Source organism: Aristolochia californica, unplaced genomic scaffold, assembly GCF_029961685.1.
Source record: "Aristolochia californica isolate CCGP_79_NKW_82.1479 unplaced genomic scaffold, dmAriCali1.0.hap1 SCAF_10, whole genome shotgun sequence".
Classification (NCBI taxonomy): domain Eukaryota; kingdom Viridiplantae; phylum Streptophyta; class Magnoliopsida; order Piperales; family Aristolochiaceae; genus Aristolochia; species Aristolochia californica.
This window is the reverse complement of record NW_027181771.1, coordinates 35597228-35618839: the sequence shown is the minus strand read 5'-3', so window position 1 is coordinate 35618839 and position 21612 is coordinate 35597228. Positions and strand designations below refer to the sequence as shown.

The 21612-nt window shown below is 41.5% G+C and overlaps 3 protein-coding genes across 3 annotated transcripts; 1 reads left to right on the top strand and 2 right to left on the bottom strand.

Annotated features, from left to right (window-relative positions):
• Nucleotides 1–736: 736 nt before the first annotated feature.
• Nucleotides 737–3991, bottom strand: LOC137943215 (serine carboxypeptidase-like 31). Its single transcript, XM_068788906.1, has 10 exons — nt 3691–3991; nt 2706–2813; nt 2501–2596; nt 2279–2371; nt 2096–2178; nt 1697–1987; nt 1477–1607; nt 1268–1363; nt 1065–1170; nt 737–883 (listed from the first exon to the last, which is right to left on the bottom strand). The coding sequence occupies exons 1-10, from the start codon at nt 3989–3991 to the stop codon at nt 737–739; spliced, it is 1452 nt and encodes a 483-aa protein (XP_068645007.1).
• A 3260-nt stretch (nt 3992–7251) lies between these two features.
• LOC137942646 (caffeoylshikimate esterase-like) lies at nt 7252–8391 on the top strand. Its single transcript, XM_068788370.1, has one exon. It carries the CDS (start codon nt 7312–7314, stop codon nt 8266–8268), a length of 957 nt encoding a protein of 318 aa, XP_068644471.1. The 5' UTR covers nt 7252–7311; the 3' UTR covers nt 8269–8391.
• A 211-nt stretch (nt 8392–8602) lies between these two features.
• On the bottom strand, nt 8603–21405 carry LOC137942645 (peptidyl-prolyl cis-trans isomerase CYP37, chloroplastic). The gene is made up of 12 exons (XM_068788369.1): nt 21229–21405; nt 20295–20558; nt 20114–20203; nt 12370–12465; nt 11538–11645; nt 11348–11397; nt 11022–11124; nt 10514–10567; nt 10072–10227; nt 9870–9992; nt 8997–9046; nt 8603–8921 (listed from the first exon to the last, which is right to left on the bottom strand). The coding sequence occupies exons 2-12, from the start codon at nt 20511–20513 to the stop codon at nt 8810–8812; spliced, it is 1161 nt and encodes a 386-aa protein (XP_068644470.1). The 5' UTR covers nt 20514–20558; nt 21229–21405; the 3' UTR covers nt 8603–8809.
• Nucleotides 21406–21612: the final 207 nt, after the last annotated feature.

Sequence of the window (21612 nt, the reverse complement as noted above, 5' to 3'; positions counted from 1 at the left end):
CTCGTCAAGATGAGACCGGATAATATGAACGCGCAAGGACGAGTGGTAGAGACAGGAGACTGGAGAGCCAACTCTGTCAGACGAACAAAGGTTCGATGGTCGCTGTCTCGTGACGAGCTAACAACCTCTTATTTTGGATGGCTTCAATTTTCCAGGTTCCTGTAACATTTAATTTTTTCCACTCTCGGTTTTTACTACGACATCTTCTTATATTGAATCAATTTTGGATAGCTTCTTCCATTTGAGGGCTTCGTAGAGGTAGAGCCGGATTCTATTCACCATCGAGTACGCACTAACGAGCTTTAAATCATCATTTGCTCCCAAGTCACAAAGGCTGGACTTGAGGCGAGTGTTGCAGAGGGGAAGGGATCCTCCTCTGAAGGCAAAGTCTACTTGACAACTCCAGAATCAACTAGCAGAATCAGAAAACCATCAAACCGCTAATAAACATCATCTCGATCCAACTCCAGCAACAAGCTAGAACAACTCAGACAAGAGAAAGACCAAAGACGTAACAGTAACACCACCATGACTCCGACGATGTAAAGACGGCAATACCCAACATGGATCGAATCATCCACATAAAAGTTTTTAGTCTTCCCGGCATCACAGGCATTCATCCATCTTGGCCACTGGTACTACACTACTCAGTAATTAATATATCATTATGCCTATAGTATATCCATCTAGCGACTGTTGACTGATCTACGGCCAAGTTATGTCGGAAGGCATGGATTCAGCGGCCAGACGGTGGAGACTCTCCTCTCAGGAACGACGCAAAGAAAGCCAAAGAGCTGCTTGGTTTGAAGATAGGCACGGCATGTCCAGCTCCTCTAAAGGTAGCGAATGTCAGACCCTCGTACTCTTGAACCCACCCACTCACCTGATTACATATATCCAATGAAAAGAACGACCATCAGCAAGCAATATATATATATATATATATATATGTACAGATGAATTAAGCTCATACGAATTGATCACTTGGTTTTTAGTTGTGACGAAAAGCCAATACTCATTCATTCATCCTCTAAAACCTTCGACTCCATTGAAAAGATTATTACCTCCTTCTGATGGTACCAAGGCCTCCAGCCGCCAGTGATGGGCAGCTGCAAGGAATTAAGGCTGTATCTTGTGGACAACACGGGAACTCTTCCATCAGTATCTCCACTGAAAAAAAAAAAATAAAAAAAAAAATCAGTGTTTCCCTAGATGATCTCTCCTCTTATTCCGCCGTTATGAATACAAAAGTAGAGTGAAGTACTACCTGTACACCCAGATTCTAAGTCCTCCTACAATGAGCTTCTTGTATATGTGAAGAACAGACGCCTTCGACTGCGCCCAGTCTGCGAAAATTGTATCACTGCACCAAAAATTAACTAGTATTTTTTAGTTAAGGCAGCACATTAAACCCTTGTAAATTTGATTAGATTTCTCTGTGCTCCCCATTTCACATCAAACTCTATCAAACATTACTTGCAGATTCTCCAGTTCCTCAGTTGGCGGCCATCACTAACATGGAGAGCTTTCTGAACATCGGGCCGGTTGTAATAAAGGTGGGCGTAGTCATCCAAGCAAGGATCATAACCACTCATGATCCTAGGCATCTGGCAACGCAAGTACATGATGGTAAGTGTCATCGATCGCTTGAATTATAACAAGAAGAAAGAAACCGATCTGACCTTGGATCACTCACCATCGTTGATGACCGCTTAAACATGACTCGCAACATATTGTCATCACTCTTGGCGGATGAATTGCTTATGCAAAGAGACGTGTAGAGGCTATAAATGTCAATTTTCTTATACTGCTTGAGGACTTCGTCCACTCCTTTAGTACAGCCGTCGTTGCTCCAGGTGTCGTTGCTGTCGAAGTCACAGCTCTCTCGGATGAGTTTGTGAGTTTCATCTGAAACTACGGCATGACTCCATGCATAATCCACCAGACCGCGCCAATCCTCAGCATCAGAAGTTTCAGGGTTGCCCAACTAAAAAAATAGTTGTTCTAATTGATTACTAGTGATTATGAAAAAGCACTAAATCAACCAAGCATTTGAAGCTTTTCATCCTTTTGAAAACCGTATCAGCTAGCATACCAAGAAACCTTTGAGATCGATGTACAGATTAGGATCTTTGTTCATGTCATAAATAAGCTCAGCCAACTCTGGAACATATTTCCCTGTTTATTTCAATAGAAAAAATGGAATCAGGGTCCTAATAGATAAGCATATATAAATAAAAAAAATTAAAAAAATGAGCGTTTAAAAGAAGAAACATACCTGCATAGCTCTCTCCCGCTATGTAGAAGCTCCTGTTTCTATAATATGGGAACTTCTCGAACCACTTGTGCAGGAATGTGTAGGTGTCATTTGCTACAAGATCACGAGGTTCCATAGCATAGAGAAAGTTAAATTGAATGCAAGAGTAAAGAAAATGATAAAAAGAGGGTTTGATTATCGGTACTGCTACAAAATACATGAGACAACTGGGAAATCACTAACCTGTAAAGTCGTCCCCCAGAACCTTATAATCGTTTGTCGTGTTCGAGTAAGAAAAGCCAACACCAACAGGTGACTCCAGAAATATCATGTTGGCCTCTGTGGAATTTACAGTAATCGAAGCAGTTAATTTTAGACGTAGATTAGAATCACAGTGTGTTAAAAACTGTGAATTCACTCTGAGCTGCTTGATTGGGTGTTTCAGAACCTCTGTTCCAGGAGAAGGGGTTGAAGTTGAGATGACGCCCGTCAGAATCCACTATGAAGGGACCAATCTCCTGCGTCGCTCCATAACCCACAGACGAACACCCGGGACCTGCAACAGAGGCATTCGTGTCGCCGAGATAGGGAACGGAGATCGCCCCAGCATCGAGAGGAAAGGACCTTTCATTAGCTTGTGGGATCATGAAACACGAGCTTAGAGATAAAAGAAACTGGAAGGTTGTCATTTAGTCAATCGTTTTTATGGGAGGAAAAGGAAATCATGATTTTTTCTATGAAAATCTTTTATGAGTTGATGAACTCCATCACCACTAAAAAAATGGGAACAGTAAGATTGATCTTTGACTGGTTGAGCAACTGACAACGTGCCTATACCTACAAGGGGAAGGCTTCTAGAAGAGCAAGTTGAATAATATTTTAGTTAATCGATCAGTCTTCTAGATAATCTTCTCCAAGTCCCGATCTAATTAACAGCAAAACCCGGCCGAGTCTAATAACAGTCCAAATGGATAAAACTTTAGGCAAATCCGAGCAGAATATTGATTAAAAATCTCCACTTACCTCTACGCTTTAATTACTCTCAATCATTCACGGTTTTCTTTGTAAAACGTAAGCTGACAACGGATTTATAAATCAGTACTAGTTGAAAACCAAGAATATATACCGCCGTCATTTCTCCTCCGATTATAGATACCAAACAAATAAAATAAAATACGGTCTCTCTTTCAATTCTGTCGTGTTCGTGTTAGTGTTCGTGTCCTCAAGTCTTCACTCTTTAGCTGCTCTGATTCTCGACCTCTTTCTAGAAGGTGGGGATTGCTCGCCTAACTGATATACAGATTGGTTTGGTCAAACGAGGAACGGCAGTAGGTTGTGCCACATTTGACCAGCCGGAAATTGGGCCTCCTCGAGCGGAAATGCCCGTTACGTTGAATGGAAAAAAGCAGAGAGAAGCGTTGATGGAGACTCACCTCCGTTGAGCCAGAGCACCAGGGGGCGATCGTCAGGCCGTGTGGTGGCCTCGTAGAACCAGTAGAAGAGGGCTCGCCCATTTCGTTCATGCACGGTTACATAACCCGCGTAGTGTCTGAAGGATACGTTGGGTTGTTCAGGCAAGTCCATCACCAGATCCGGGTGCCGTCCTACACTAACCTCCCCCTTGCTGTGCAACCATTGCTCCCGCCCTCCTCTCGCCTCAGTCGCCACCAGCACTGATAAAGCTGAAAGTACCCATATCATCTCAACTGCTCCCACACGCAAATATCCCCCCATTTCGCCTCCCTGCTTCTTCCTTGGATTACTACAAAGTATTCGGAAAGCCGACACTTGTCCTCACTCCCCAGTCCTGAAGAAGGCGATACCTGAGATTGATATTTATAGGGAGAAAGAGAGAAAAAATAAACCGAGAAAGAGACATGGATAGATCTGCACTGAGTTTTTCCCAAGAATGATGACATCAGTCATGATCTAGAAGGAGGAATTTTAAAAAAGGGGAGCCTGTAGATAGAATAGAAGTAACCTGGCAACGGTTTTTTAATTGGATCGGCAACTGTGTGCCATCTGACATGGATTTTAGGCAGGCTGAGAGCATTTCTCTTGCATGGACGGACATATGCAGGCAGGGTGAGTGGAGGCTCCAATTCCAGTCCTCTCTGAAGTTGGTTGTTGTTGGAATCGAAAGTCACAGGAAATCATCCCTGGCGTATTTGCCTTACTGCCATTAAAGCTTTAATCAAGCTTTAAATTTGTTGGTACTGTGCGCTATGTATAGTAATTTGTTGGCATTCTTCGTTGGTAACTAAACAGTGCTCTCGCTGTCTCTCCGTGTTCCCTACTATCGAATTCTCAAGGGTTCATGTGTGGCAAATGCAGTTCTGTTTCAGCCATGAGAGGAATCAAATGGTGGTTATATTCCCCTATGTGTCAAGTAAGGCGAGCTACACCGTGGCGTATGTTCGCAAACACTTTCCAGAAAAAGATCAGGGCCCTTTTCAGCTTTTTAAGCTATAGAAACAAAACAAACTGGTCTGAGTAGATTTAATGATCCTCATGAGTCATGACAAGTTTGGAAGGAGATTAGATAAATGATAATTCGTTAGAAAGCAGAAAGTCTCTGGGGGGTTCGTATGGGTTGTTGAAGCCTGACTTGGATTCCTACTCCTCTTCACTTTGAGTTGAAAATGATGAAGGAACAACTACTTAATGGCACATCCTCTGTCACCTCTGCAGAAACCAAGTTTTTTTTAACAAATCCAGCATTTCCTTGATAGTCGGCTAAAAGTGCAGCCAAGAATAAATTAATCTGCTCTTGGTCCTGTCACGCGCGCACAATCATCCTGCTTATTTGGTGTGTTGCTGATTTCCCACTTAAACTGAGAGCTCGTGAGTGTACTTACAGGAGCGAAGCAGCCTTTAAAATGTCAAATTTTAAAGATAATTCGGTGAACCGAGGGAAAGCTACTTCCGCATGCAAATCTTCAGGCAAAGGCAACTGGCCATGGAGAAGATGATTGCGGAATATATGCCGATTGCGGAACATAACCCAATCTTGATCACGAAAGACGCGATGGGCGATATCTTTCCGCGGTCGGTTCTTAAGTGGGTTAGTGGCGGTAAAAAGAATAAAAAATGCCAATCAAGAAGAGACAGGAGATCGAGACAGAGAGAGGTAGGAAGAGATGGCAACGCCAATCAAATATTGGGAGTCAAGAAATTTAATGAGATGATTGATCACAAATCTGAACAGATAAGTTTGGAGTGCAAAGGATAGCCCTGACCCGACAAGGCTCCATTTTGGCTGGTCAGAAGAAGAACTGTTGAGAGTTGAAAAGAAATACAGGGTGGTTGTGCAAGTTGGATGGTGGCCTTTAGGCTTGCCTTGGGAAAGCTAGTCCAAAGAAAGATGCCTGGGGTAGAAGGAACAAAGATTTCTTCTAGTCCTCTACCAAGATTGGGAAAGAAATTAGCAATGGATAAAGATGAAATGGGGTCAATACATTTGTTTTTTGGCCTGTAAACAGAGTCAGTTTTCGGTTCAGCGATGATCATCAGTAAGGAATTAAAGTTTGCCATGTAAATACCCTTTTTTCTCCGAAATATATCGGAATCATCATCATCATCATCATTCATCAAAAGCTTTAATGGGATCGGCTGACCACTCTCTTAACTTATGCCCATTGCAAATGGCAGGTGACACAAAAGCCAGTAAGTATGGTGATAAATAATGAGAGATCAGTTTCTTTTTGACTCCTTGCACGCCCGGAGAGACGCCAACCCCCGTCAAAATCTTTTCCACAGGATTAATCCCTACACACATTTTAATGCTTTTCAAAGGGCTTCTTCATGTGCTGCTTGAGTCGGTTAGCCTTCTGTGCCTGTTACAGTACCGATTTGTTAATCCCCAAGTGGAGTGGGTTTCTGATATCAGATGATCGCAATAAAAGAAGCTTCTCTAGGAACAAGGAAAAAACTTGCTTAGATTGACGTGTAGAGTTGGACAGAAATCAGTTGCATGTTGGCGGAAGAGAACCAATCTTCTCAGCCCTCGACGAACTTTACGAATCACATGGGAATTGATGCATTATCCCAACCCATTTGCAGCTACGGTAGAATTCATGAAATCTCTAAATTGAACCAAAGCGTCTCTTTCGCCGTAGTAGTACTTTGGTATCCCGATCGAAGGGATCCAAGGCGATTCAATGGCACAAACAGAACAATGTGGCAGATGAAGACGATAACATCCAAGTTCAGGCGTGGTGCATAATCTCATAATGGATGACTTGTAAGAGAGCTTAATTCTTGCATCAATCCACAGTTGGCTACGGAGGCACAGACATACAGTCTTTCGCTCCCCACTCTTTCTTCTTGACGTTTATAACCGGAGAAATCAACAGCAAAGACTTTATTTTGCAGTTCGCTCTCGTTCCCTCCCATTCCCTCCGCCCATCAGCCTTAAAATAAATTATTAGTCAACAGATTTTTAAAGGAAAATTTTTAATTTTAATTTTTCTTTCAAATCATAAAATATCGCATTGATTTTGTTTCATGGGAAATTTCTCTTATTGTTATTAGATCTTGACGGAAATTGTGAGTTAAATCAGATTTAATGGGACTCTCGATCCTTTATTTGGTCTGAAAATTCATAAAATAAAAAAAGTTACAGAACCCAAAAATTATCCCATTTGTCTCTTTTCATTGCAAAATCTTGATCACAACAGGGAGAGACGACTTTTGGGCAAGTTATCAGCTTAGACTTACATGTTGAAACGGAAATAGTCCAGATTTGCGATTACTAATCTTAGTAGTTTAACCTCCCTGTTCACAGTTTTCGGTTTTCACTTGTACGACAGATCGTGGAAGAGGTGTAATTTCAGCGGCGTGCACCACTGCGTCAATGTGACCCCAACGCTTTTGACTCGCCGCTAGTGTCGTGACTCGGTCGGTTTCTTCTCGTGCCGGTCAACATTCTTCGTCGGTCGGTAGCGACTAATCGTTTCCTCTTCGCTCTGGTCCTATCTCTGAGTCTCATCCATTCCATCACTCGGGAGTCCAGCATTGCACAGAAAAAGTCACAGCCTCTCAGCGTCTAAGAGATGGAGAAGGAGAACGAAGGCCTGCAACCCCTCTCCCACTACTGGGGAAACACCCCGGAAGCGGACTACTACGCTTCCCAACGCGTCCGCTCCTCCAAATTCTTCTACACCTCTTCCAGAGGCCTTTCCCTCTTCACCAGAACCTGGCTGCCGCTTCACTCTCCTCCCCGTGCAATCATCTGTATGGTCCACGGCTATGGCAACGATGTCAGCTGGACCTTCCAAGCTACTCCCATCTTCCTCGCTCAAATGGGTTTTGCTTCCTTCGCGCTTGATCTCCAAGGACATGGCCTCTCCCAAGGGCTCAGCGCCTTCGTCCCTGACGTCGATCTCGTCGTCCAGGACTGCATTTCCTTCTTCGACTCCATAAAAAACAAACCCGATTTCTCCTCTTTGCCTTCTTTCCTGTACGGAGAATCAATGGGAGGGGCCATATGTCTTCTTATCCATTTCAAACAGCCCCTGTCCTGGGATGGAGCGATACTCGTCGCCCCCATGTGTAGAATTTCCGACAAAGTCAAACCCAGATGGCCGCTCCCTGAGATTCTCACCCTGGTCGCTAAGTTCTTCCCGACTTTACCAATCGTCCCCACTGCAGATCTCTTGGATAAGTCTGTCAAGGTCCCTCAGAAGAAGATAATCGCTGCGCAAAATCCGTCGAGATATCGAGGGAAACCCAGGTTGGGTACTGTTTTAGAGCTGTTGCGTGTCACCGACTATCTCAGCACCAAGCTTAGCGATGTCACCTTTCCGTTTATAGTGCTGCACGGGAGCGACGATGTTGTAACTGATCCGGATGTTAGTGGGGCACTCTACGAAGAAGCCAAAAGTCCAGATAAGACTATCAAGATCTACGCGGACATGATGCACTCCCTGCTGTTTGGAGAGACGGATGAGAATCTTGCACTTGTTCGAGCAGATATCTTGTCTTGGTTGAACCAAAGGTCTGCTGCATAAGGGAGTGGTGGAACTACTCAGTGTCACTTTTATTCACTCTCATCTCAAATCTCGATTGCTTGCACAATTTGGAATGTACATTGCACATTCGTCTTATCAACATCTAATGCTGTAAATGCATCATTATTCTATGAGATTTTAAAGCAACCTTGTGTTCTGATATCTAGTTATCCAATATCCATTCAACATTAAAAATTTCATTACGAAGTGAATTGACAGAAGAAAGTGATTCTTCCACTATCCTTCTCTTTTCCGGTTTTGTTGTATGGACTCTGGAGTCAATAGGCCCTCAATGCAATAAACAGAAAAAAAAAAAAAAAAAAGAATTTGGAGTGACTGGAGCAACAATTTTGAAAGAAAATCAATCCTACTATTCTTAGACCAACATCTTTAATGCCATTTTGTCCTTAAACAGACCCAAAATTTGGTATTGCAGTTTTTTTTTTTCATTGGGAACTTGAAGAACGACCTCTACTAGAAAATCAGGCCAAAGCCTCTTAATCAACAATGCCTACAAAGAAAGGAAGGCTGCCAGAAGAGACTACTTATCATCAGGCAAAATGAGACGGTCTCCTCCTTCCACAAGTGTAGCTGATCGAATGAAATCACCTGTTTTGATCTGTGGCAGTATATCCCTGCCAATAGTGGTGTATCTGTGTATCCGAGCAGTGCAGTTAGAAAATGAAGAATAGACATTAGATTCAGGACTTCAGTGTCTAAAGGCATACCCAAAAACAGAAAATTGGCCCTCATCAAAGGACAGCCCTCCCAAGCCAGCCTGCAAAATAAAGACTTGAGAAATTCAACATGACATGGTAAGAGAAAAATACTAGTCTGCATTAGATTTAGAAAGTATTCGAAGAACACTTGAAACATAAAACACAAACTATTGTTAGTAGCCACCATGACAAGATTTGAACAAGAATCAAGCTCCCAAGACAAGAGCTTTGGACTGGCATGATCTGAGCTTACACTGTAGAAAGTCGACAACTTTCTTGCTGGTTCAATTAAGGACGATTAGAACACTGCTTTATGCATTCTGAGGTCTACAATTACATTTACACATGCATTGGATCTGTTAGCCAACAAGGTGTTACTGATACACATCTTGCCATAAAAAAAAAAGTCGAGCTTTTAGCTGCTCATAATGCACATCATGCGGTCGCCCTAGATTTTGGGGAGATTCATCTAAACAGTTTCAAGGGTTCATCAATTAGGAACCCAATATGCATCAAGGAGAAGTTTGACTCCAAGAAATGGACTACTTGGACACAAGCTTCAGAGAGTACATTGTCATTATAGTGTACTGGATACTAGGGTTCAGAGGAAATTGTCAGCACAGTGGTGGAATTGAATGAGAAATGTAGCAGAGAAGTCAAGCTGAATGAAAAAATTAAATAAATGATACAAACTTGTTTACTTCCAAAATAAAGCAAGTCTTTGGCAAGAAAAAACTCCACCAAACAGAGTTCTTCAAGTCATGACAGGTACATTAAAGCTAAAAATTAATCTCCTTATTATATTTTTTAAAAAACATCAATGTATTAATACTACTCAACGTAGAAAGGATCCTCAGAGAGAATATGTATATCGAAGCATACATTTCTCTTGTCATAGAGATAAAAGAAAAACTGGGATGGTGACGAATACTCCTCAGAAGCAGAGCTATGAGCCATTGCAACTGCTCCATATACTGATAATGGAAGTACTGGTAACTCCCCATCCTGTCAAGTTAGAAAATGAAAGGTCAGTACTTCACAAATAAAGAACAACTTGCAGATAGAGATACTGTCAGAAACTAACCTGCACACTCAACATAGTTTTGTATAGTGGCTCGAACTGTCCGGATGGCTTTATTTCTAAAGGAACACCATTACCATCAGTCCCAAGCTCAGTATCAGAAAGAATTGCTTGATTGGTGCACTTCAGCTTTACCCCATCATATGCCCCATCCCTCACCTGAGGTTGTAAAGAAAAAACCATTCTTTTGCCAGTTAAGAGCAATGAACAGGAATAATCAAGCCATCATATGGGATAGCTGCTTTTGCTACAAAATTTCTGCTTCAGAGAACAATACAACCATTTATTTTCAGAAGTTATCTAAAAGCAAGTTTTATCATGAAGATGTCATTTACTGTTACAAGTTTATTAACCCTTCTTTCTATAAGAGATATTTGTGAAGTGTCTAGATGAAGTACCCATTATTTGGATCAAAGAACTTCCAGTAAAAATACAGCAACCTTACCAATTTAGCAAAGTTCCCCGTAGTCAATGGAGCCGAATATCCATCAATAACAACCTGATATTATGGTAATACTGATTAACATCTTGGATACGAAGAAGCAGCAAGCAACATCAATTGAATATAGAACTGTGCTTAACAAACTTCTTGCATTGTGAACACAAGTGCCTATGCGAAAACACTCAAAACTGGTAGGAGGTATCTTACACAGGCACTTTTTCTATAATGATGAGAAAGAGATTTTATTAGGAAAAGCTCCTGAGGGAGGACATAAATGCAAGGTAAGAAAGAACCTCAGTTTGGTAATGAAACAATGAAACCTAGCTTATCATCTAGACAGAGTTGCTATCCATCACTATGACACAATATTGAAAGAAAAAAACAATGGTTGCATGCACACAAAAATAATCTGATTTTAAAAGCATGAAAGCTTCTGCACACTATGCAAATAAGACCTACAGGAAGATATTTTGCATCCTTCTTCCCGTTTATGATGTTAGTTTCAGGAGACCTGAATTGTAGCAAGTTTTCTTGGTTCACCACCAGAAGCTGCAGAAAAAGTTGAACCATCACCCTTCTCAATGATGAATTCAATTGTCCCCCTTCCTGTAAGCCTGCGTTATGAAGGAATTATTATGATTCTGTAAAAAACTATTCCCCCGCCCCCTTCAAAACCAACACACACACACACACACACAAGAGACCCCAGTCTAACGCAAGGTGGCTTTCCCCACAATCTCTTAATCTACGATCATATATGTGCATACTGGCATTATATTTCATGAAAACAATAGTGACATGAACAGAATTTTGGGACAACACAAGCAAAGTTCACACCTGGGGTACTTTGTATATTGCGCAGGTAACAGAAATGACAACCCTGGTGCCTGTTGAAGTGAGAGTAACTTAGACATTAAAAACATCCTGAACTAAGATTCTCATAGAAAAAAGTAAATAAAAAACTGCTTACTAAGTAGACATTTGATCACAGTTGAACATAATATTAGGTCATAAAGTAACATTATACCTGGAGCAACTCCAACTCTGCAACAGTATCTAGTGTAGATGCAAGACTTACAGACACTTTATCAGGATCCTTCTCCTTTATGGAATCAATGAGACTCTGCAAACCTCCCTATGATAGCAAAGGAAACTCTCAAGACTTCTCTTTATAAATATTGCAGATTTCTATAAACTTATAATCTCCGTCGAAACCAAAGTAAAACCCAGTTTACAGTCCCATTTGAAAATTGTTCAAGGCATAATATCCCACCAAAAGCTAATAATTCTCCTTGATAAATTTGGAGAAGCAATGTCAAAGAGTGATTCGTATGTAAATAATGAGAGGAAACAAGGAATTTACAAGCAGATATAAAATGCGACACAAAAACTATGAGAATCTTGCAATTGATTTATAAGTTTATGTTTCATATGAAAATATCAAAATTAGAAAATATTCCATCAATCAATTCAGTAATATTCGATAGTATATTTTATTAATGACATGAAGAAAACTCAGGAGAAGAAAGTAGCACAACTCATGTTACTTTTTAGAGAGTCTATTCCTACTTCTGTTCAAGGTTCTAGTTTGACATCTCATGGGAAAAAGCTATCAAGTTGTTAGACTCGGAGTAGAGAAGCCCAGTGCAAGTTATTAGACTAAGTTGTAGGTTACTTCACAACTGAAGCCAGATTATTGTCAGAATCAGTTCCACAAAACAGTTTCTACTTTAGTTTCACGGGAATTTTATTTAATGGAGCCCTATGGCATAAAATTTTTCTTAATTTATTTAATATTTTCTCATATGTAACAGTATATCTAGTTCATTAACAAATACCCCATTGCAATGTTCTATTACCTTCCCATCTATAAGAGAAGCATAAACGGTTGAACCCTTTTCCCTCAACTCAGCTGGTATGCTACTCAAGATGGACTCCTTCTCATCTACTGCAACCTATAGAAGACAGATACTTGCATCAATGTGAGTGTAATTTCCACAACATAAAATAAAATTTTGAATTCAGATAACAGAGTCATTTAGTTCCAGACAATGTCAATACATGGAAGTACTACATAACTTTTTTGTCAGTACTAGTCATTTTTTTTTTTTTTGTTGAAAAATGAGAGATTTTATTAAGCGAGAAAAAGAGAGGGAGGAGCCAGGGACTCTACAGGCTCGAGCCAAAAACAACAAGAAAAAGGAAAAAAAACAGAAGAAGAAACAGGGTACAAACTAAGGGGGAAGACTATCCAAGGGAGAGAGCTTGGATAGATACACTCCATTTTTTGCTGAGAATCCACAGCCATGTTTGCTGCCTCGAGGTGTGAAGCCACATTATGGAGAGAGAATTAGCCAAAAGTTGATTTCATCCATAATGTGAAGAAGACGCCAAGGATGAGGAGCCTTTTTCTTGCACCAGCTGATTGTGGAAGCAGAGTCTCCCTCCACAACTAGTGGGGAGTTAAATCTAGTAGTTGCAATTCTGAGGCCATGGAGCAAAACAAAGATTTCAGCACAATTGGAGTTATTTGTTACAAGAGGGCCAGCGTATGCGAGGAGAGTGTTGCCTTGCTGGTCCCATAGGATGCCTCCTTAGCCTGCCGGGCCTGAGTCACCAAGCAAGCAACCATCAAAATTCAAACTTTGTATCATCATGAGGGGGAGTGGATCAAACTTTATATGATCATGAGGGGGGGAGGTGAAGGCCGCAATTTCTGCCCAATGGCTACAAGGCACTTTTGAAACTGCTGAAATCTTTTTTGGTTGCAACTAAGCAAGGGTACAGCAGATGATCTTTTCCAATACTTCATCACAGGTAGAGGCAGAGTTTGAGAACACTCAGGAGTTGCTATCATTTCAGATGCACCATGGTATAATAGAGAAAGGTCTGCCGAAGGATCTTCCCATAATGGGGGAGAGGAATAAATCCACATTGGAGGATGTAATTCCAGAAGTTATTAGGGAGGCAGAGACTGATATTGAAAAGTTCGAAGACATGATTCCAGATGTAGAAAGAGTATGGACAGGAGATGAGAACATGATGGTCAACTGATTCTTCCAGGTTGTTGCAAAGTTGGCAGATAGAATTGATAACCATGGTAACCCGTTTGTGAAGATTATCAGCAGTGATGATACTGTTCTTCAGTGCACACCAATTGAAAATGGGCTTCGGGAGGACCTGAGAGCTTCCGAGCCTTGGCAGGAGTTGGAACAAGAGCCTGGGAATTTGGTGCCTTGGAGGTCTAATATGAGGCGAGCTGAATTCTCCATCAGTTGAATGCATCCAGATTAGAGAATGTAGACCAGACCAGTCAATAAATTTTGAGTCAAGGGAGGCCAAGAGGTTGCTGGCAGCCAGAGTATCATTGTCATCCATGTTAAGTTGTGGAGCCTAACTAACGCCTTACGCTGAGTTGGTACATGGCTCGACCTTCGCGGTAAGGTCACCGTGGGGGTTGGAAGGGAGGGGGAGTCCCAGCCAGATCCACAATATATTGACTGCTATTTCATTAAGGGTAGTTTGGGGATTTCGCACTTGTAATCCGGTTGCCCTAATTTTTCCTTTATATTTAGGGGCGCCGCTATTAGGGTTTTATCATCATCCGAGGAGCATCTTGAGTTTCAGCCCAAGAGAGGTTAGAGAAAACACTTGTAAGCGTGTACAATTTATCTTGTAAACTATTTCATCTTTATAGTGGGATACTGCAACGGCGGAAGACAGAACGTAGTCTCACCTTGACGCGAACCTATATAAATCTTTGGTGTACTCTTCGTGCTTGCATTTCTTTCTTCTGCGATTATTATTATTGCTTTCGTTAGTTTGGAATTAGGGTAACTAATTCCTAACAATCCAAATTCCGTCTGAGATGCAGATTCCATCTAGAGTTTGTGTGGGAGTAGCTACGGACAGATTGGGCCTAGAAGCGAGAAGAAAAAGATTCAGAAAGCCGTGTGTGATGGTAATATCACCATGCTAGAGATCCATCTAGAACATTACAAATCAAATCTCACCATGAAGCAAGAACCTTGCTGCACCGTGCTGAAAAATTTCATGATGGCTCTCCAGATGGAAGAGGCTCTGCAAGCGGCAACAAGAGCGGTGAACCAGTTATCAGACCATATCTATATTTTGCAGCAACCAACGCTAGAATGCTTCCTTCTTTGTACAGTATCTCCAGTTCCATTTTGCTAGGAACACCTCATTGATATCCCTTATCCTCCTAATGCCAATACCGCCCCTGTCCTTAGGAAGGCATACATCTGACCAGCTCTACAGGTGGTATTTAGCAGTATTCGAAGATACTCTCCACAAAAATCTTCTCTCAACCTTCCCATCTCATTTGCAACACTGGTTGGGCACTAAAGGATAGACAAAAAAAAAGTTTGAGAGACCAGCGAGAGTTGATTTGACCAGGGTAAGATGGCTGGCTTTAGATAAGAGTTTTTCTTTCCAGTTTAAGAGTCTGAATTCAAACTTATTCAGGATAGGCCACTGTAAGGACTTTGATGGTTGGCTAGTAGAGAGGGTAGGCCAAGATAATGGAGGGGTAGTTCAGATTTTTGGCAGCCAAAGATTGAGCTCATTTCATCAAGAGCGACCATGGGAACACCGACACCCACAATGGTAGATTTCTACCAGTTTATTCTCTGGCCAGTGAGAATTTCATAGAGTGAGAGGAGGGCTTTGAGGTTAATCATTTGGTCAATGGTTGCCTTACTGAAGCAAAGATGTCATTTGTGAATTGAAGAATAGGAATCTCATTTTCCTCAATGTCAGCAATAGGTCACAGCCAAGACTTTTTTTTTTTTTAAATAGTGCTGAGTTATTTTAAAAAGGCTCAAGAGAGCAAGATTACAAGGAGGGGGAGCCATCCCAAACAATGAGAGATTGCTGGGAGGTTCCAAACTTGGCTAGCCTATCAGCCACAAAATTGGCTGACCTAGGAATGTGATTCCAAGTACAAGAAATGGAAAATACAATATCTACAATAGATGAAGTAATTGGCCAATGCTGCCAAGGGGGAGAGGCTGAATTAGAGCACCAACTTATGACCACTTTAGAGTCTCCCTCAATCAGCAGTTTCTCTTGAAGTCTATCTTTGAAAATCTTCAACCCGAGATGAAGAGCATTCACCTCCGCAGTGGTAGAATCTGCAATGCCCACAGGCCCAGCATAGGAGAAGATAGTCTCCCCACATTTATTTCTGAACCCCCCCCCCCCCCCCCCCCCCCCCCCCCCCCGCACCTGCCAATCCTAAGCATCTCAAAGCACTACAATCAAAATTCAGCTTAATGCAAACTTTGGGGGGAGGCTCCCACTCGGGCATGATCGGAGTTGGGGGCCCCACAACCAAGAGTTTTGACAGGCAGCGAGGAAACACCAAGGAGGACTTCGCCAATTAGATTGAAGAGGGAAGGAGACAAGGGGTCTCCTTGGCGGATTCCCTTTGAGCTATTGATGAAACCATGGGCAGCGCCATTGACATGGACCGAGAAAGAGACGGATGAGACACAACACCTTATCCAACATCTCCAAAATTCCCTGAAACCCATCTTGCTCATAATGAAATCAAGGAGGGCCCAATTGACGCAATTAAAAGCTTTTTCAAGCCCAAGCTTGATCTTGATCCTTGGGAGATTTTTCTTCTTGAAGTAATCAATCAACTCATGAGTAATTAGGACAACATCGAGAATATTTCTGCCTGGGACAAAAGCACATTGATTAGGATGGACAATGGAGGGAAGAACAACACTTAGGCGGTTTGCAAGGGTTTTAGCAATTAATTTGTAAGCACTCGATATGAGGCTGATGGGTTGGTTGTCTATGGAGGAACTAGCATGGGCCTTATTGGGCACAAGAAGGATAAAGGTTGCTCAAGAACTTTGCTTGTGAGGCCCTTGAGTGGAAGTCTGAAAATAACTTGAAGATGTCCGATTTAAGGAAGGCCAAGCCAGCCTTATAGAATTCAGCTGTAAAGCCATCTAGGCCAGGGGTTTTATATGGGGGAGGGAATTGATAACATATTCAATTTTTTCTTCTGTGAATGGGACTTCTAGACTGCTTCTATCATGAGCTGAAAAGAATCTATACACCATGAAAGAGGGAAAAGGAGGATTCAAATTGTTTTTGGAATACAAATCTCCAAAAAACATAACAAACCTGTTTTTTTTTTTTTTGAAATGATGCTGATTTTTATTAAGACAAAAGCTCAAAAGAGCAATTTACAAAGGAGGGAATCTTTCCCATACAATGAGAGATTGTTGGGAAGTTCCGAATTTTGCCAATTTATCAGCCAAAGAGTTGGCTGATGTAGGAATGAGATTCCAATTACAATGCGTAAAACTTAACTTAACAAACTTGTTAGCAATGGAAGATAAATCTAGAATCCGTTCCCCCTTGGATATGAGGGAGGAGATTCTATTTGATTGACAATGTGATGAGGCGATGACATGGAAAATTTTGGTATTTTCATCCCCTTTACAAAGCCATTTGAAATGAGCACATTGTTTCCAAAGCGTGCACTCATGAGAGGCAAGGGTTCAAATTTATTCTTCAAAGAGGAGAGAAGAGAATTTTCACCTAAGTCAAGAGGGTGTCTCAGCAGTTTGGTCAAGCGACTGAATTTGAGCTAGGATATCATTTCGATGAGAGGCGATGCAATGCTTCCAGAGGAGTTCTTTGCCCAACTCTTAATGGTGTTTTGGAGGAGCTTTAGCGTATTTGCGAAAGTGCAGGTCTAGGCACAATGTGGTTGAATGGAGGTCCACCAATCTTCCAATTTCCCAGCAAAGTGTAAGCCAAAAAGATTTGAATCTGAAGAGGATTGGTCCCCAGAAATTTAGAAGGCAATCCACCTTGATAGGGACATGGTCAGAAGCAGCTCTGGGGAGAGTAGTTTCGGCAGCCTTCGGAAAATTTTCAAGCCAGTCTTTGGATGCAAGGAACCTGTCTAATCTTGAGAGGATCAAAGGTCCTGGTTATTTGTCCATGTGAAATAATTTATGCTAAGATGAATCTCTTAGAGGCTGCAATGGTTGATAAGATCATTGAATTCTCTCACAAGGCAGAGTGGTGGGGGGCAAGAGGTTTTTTTTCATTTAAATTCCTCATGGCATTGAAGTCCCACATTATGATCCAGGGGAGAGATTAAAGCATTGAGGGAGGTATCAATTTTGATCCAGAAGTCATAATGCCAGTTTTTGGTAGATGGGTTGTAAACACCACCAGGCACCCCACCTAGAGTTATCTGAGAGATGAGAGATCTTCAAAAATGAGAGAGAGAGAGTAGTTTCCGTTTGATATCTAGATGATATTTAATCTGGATGAATTCCAAAAATCAAGAATTCCACCTGAGGATCCACTAGCGTCAATCCAATTCCACTCATATTGTTGACCAGACCAGATATGATGAGCATGTCTGGCAGAGGTAATAGCAAGCCTTGTTTCTTGGAAGAAGATCAAGTGGGGGTGATGAGCTTGGAGGAGTTTTCAAGCAGCAGCACGCTAGCGGGAGGCTCTGAGGCCCCGGATTTTCCATGAGATGATTATCATTTTAATAGAGGGTCGTGGGACAGCCTTGTGGGGAAAGGGTCAGAATCCTTACACATTTATGCTCATCGCAGCTGCAAATTCCTTTAATATTGGTCAGATTTGAGGTCATATATCTGGGTTGTCCTTCTGGATAGGACCTAGTAGGGTGGCCGAGTTAGGGAAGATCAATCTATTGACATTGTGATTCCAACTAGTTATAGAAAAAATGTTTGAATTCATTGAGAAAGCTTTTGATGGGTGTTGAGTTTGCTCGAAGGCTGCTTCCTTGTTGCAAGCATCTGTGACAATAGGTTCTGAATGGGGGGGTTGGAGTGCAGTATGTCTCTTCCTTTATCCATCTCTGCCATAGTCTCAACGATTGGCTCTAGATCTCCTCCCGTTAATGCAATTTGGATTTGTGGTATTTTGTTCCTGTGGTTGAGGGTTGAGGGATGGGAATTTTGTTTCAGTTGATGAGGCAGAGGAGTGATTTGGGAGGATTAGGTTTTGCAGGTGTTCTAGAGCAAATGATGGTTGGTTTGCTGTGCACGTGGGGGAGGGGTGGCTGTTTGGAGTTGGGTTGTGCAAGGATGGGGTTCAAGTCAAAGGGGGCTGGATTGGCCCGGGGAATGGTTTTAGGAAAAGTGAGGGTAGTAAGATTGGTGTAGTATATAATTGGGCGAGGTGAGAGAAACATCTTGAGTGGTCCCATTTCCAAGAGTAGGAGATTGTGTGGCGAGGTTTAGGCAGTTTCTAGAGATTGCATTTGACAAGTCTAGCCAGTTGGGTTCAATTATGGTGGGGTGGTTATGGATAAGGCTCCGACTTCAGTGATGTGCTGGGTTTTGCTTCGTTGGCAGGAGTAGCTAGAGAAGGCAAGTGATTTGAATTTACTTGAACCTGTGTCCGAGTCTTTTCCAAGAAATCTAAAGTTCCCTCTTCGACGGTATGTCATCTGATCAATTGATGGTTGTCCCCAAGTCTCACCGGTTTTCGGAGCCGGAAAGTAAATACTTAACATCCACAAATGGTGATGCAAACAATGTTATTAATCAATAAGAATTGCCATTCAAGAAAAAGAAAGATGCAGTCACTCAGTGTTAATATTTTTTCAATCAATTATATTTATATAACCAGTATGTTGTCCTATCTAATCAATTATTTAGTATTCTATAATCAAAGCAAGAAGAATTAAAGTATGTGAAGGCTGCACAGGAAACATTTCAGATTAGATCAAGTTAATGTGTCATAAGCCATTTGTATGCATTACACAAGATATGCGAGTCAATCCCCAGGACAAACAAAGAAGCCGGAAGCAGAGAACAAACTTGTATTCAAGTAAAGTGTAGATAATAGGTGGATTTGTTTCTATAACTAGGAGCTCCAGCAGGTGGGCTTTAAAGAAGACAAACCCACCAGCAAAAGTATCCGGAACCCCTCTGCCCTGCACCTTGACAGGGTCAATTTGTCAATCCTGCTCAAGCCCTGTCAACCATCCACTGAGCAATATGAAGCAATCAAGCAGATTAAGAAGGCTTTTAGTTTTATCTTCTAAATATGAGGTCAATGGAGAATATTTTGGCACTACTCCTCATATGATTAAGTTAATGCATCTGCTCTTGGCTGTTCTTTACATAATTCCTAAATATTTTAAAGTTTATACAATATTCTTCTTTTGATGTCTTTATCCAGAAACATTGTGGCCTGATATTAATTAAATCTCACAGGGCAAGTTTACACAAACCACTGCTCCCTTCCCCCAACCCCACAGGCATTTCAGGGTTGGTTCCCTGATTAATCCACCTCACTGACATGCCTATATACAAAATGTCTCAAATAGGGAAGCATGCCACTTTGGAGAAAATGTGTTGTTACATTTCGGCTTTAAGATTGTGAGGAGAGTTCAAAATGAGGAAATACTAGTGCAACACATCATTGAGCCGATTATGCTTATATGAGTGTTCATTTACATGAAAAAATGTGGTCGTCATAGCTTTCACCCATTACAAGCTATAGAATAAAACAATGGTTAAAATAAATAGCATAGCATGGTCAATTCTTGCCCAATACCTTGAGAGCTTTCTTAACATCAGCCTCCATTGTACCATAAGGCTTTCTTTGTGGAATTCGGAGCAAGTAGGATATGTCCTCCAGAGATTCCTATGAACCAACTTAAGATGGCAAGATTAATGGAGCTTACAACATAAACTAACTCTTGGAGAGTCTTAAAATTATAAAAATGATAAATCACCTGTACAGCCTTCATGCTTGTGTTTGCAGGGATTGCTCTTCTCAAAGCAAGCTCTCCAGTCCTTGGAACCTTAGTATCTGGTGAATAAAGAACTGCACCAGCGGGAGAAATAAACCCTGTACTCCAATTGCATACAGGAATCGGAGATGAAATCTGTACAGCAATTAGGATTAAAGTAATTGCACTTTCAACCTTCTTCTTCATTCTATCACACACCATTGAGAAGTTGAGTTCTGTCTGAACATCAATTGGATCTGCAGCTCCCTGACCAAGGAAGAAATTCATCATATTTTCCCACTTCAAGAAGCATGGAGATCCATATTTTCTCACATGTTGGTTGTTAACTTGTGAATATAGAGAAAAAAAATGGTGGACTTAAATAATGCTTGACTTAATCGGTAATTTGTTAAATCATTTTTTTTATGAACAGTAGAATTGTACAGATTGTGTTTGACGCTGAGAAGGCTTTCTCGCTAACATCTTTTAAGAAGCCAAAAAATGAAAGAGAATTTGATTCTAAGAGGATGGACAAAGAGATTGTCAGACTGGATAAGTACGTGCAATAATAATTTGCTAAACATTTCATTCAGACGTAACAGCATTTTAAACATCGAGTCTGCAACAGAAAGGGCCTTCGAGTTACCAAGCCTGTATGTTAGCGACAGAGAAGTTAATTGGCTGCTTACGTGCAATGCATGTTTGTCCAATAAATGATTATCAGAAAAACTTTTCTTCTGGAATTCTTTAAGCCGGCAAAAAGAACAAAACAAATTCTCTCTAGTCACCAGACGAGAGGAAGATCCTCGAGAAGACACTGACATTGACAAAGTTATTGACGAGTCTCGCAGACAAGATGAAGACGGAAATCGAGCACAGAAGCCAAAACAAACACGTAAAGAGATAGGGTGTAGAGCTCGAGGGGAAACCAACAAACCGTAGAACACTTGTGACCGGAAGTGCAGCGTACTTGGACGCAAATGTTCCTCCGGCGCTGTCTGAGTCTCGTACGTGCACCGAAACACGCACAGCATGGTAGAAGAAGGGTAGGAAATGCGGCTGAAAACGCAGAGGAAGCGCCGCAGGAAAGAATGGCAGAAGAAAGCAGAGTGGACATTTGGATCGTCAACTGCGGAACGCCGGGAACGCAGGCTCTATCCAGTTCATATCGGTTTTTTCTGCGGAGCCCAGACGATGCACGTATTTACTGAAAATGCCATTTTATAAATATGTATTTTTTCTGGTATAAAAGTAAAAACTTGTAAAGACTGTACACTGACTATACGGTGTATGTAGTTGGGGTAGGCTGTGGTTGTGGTCT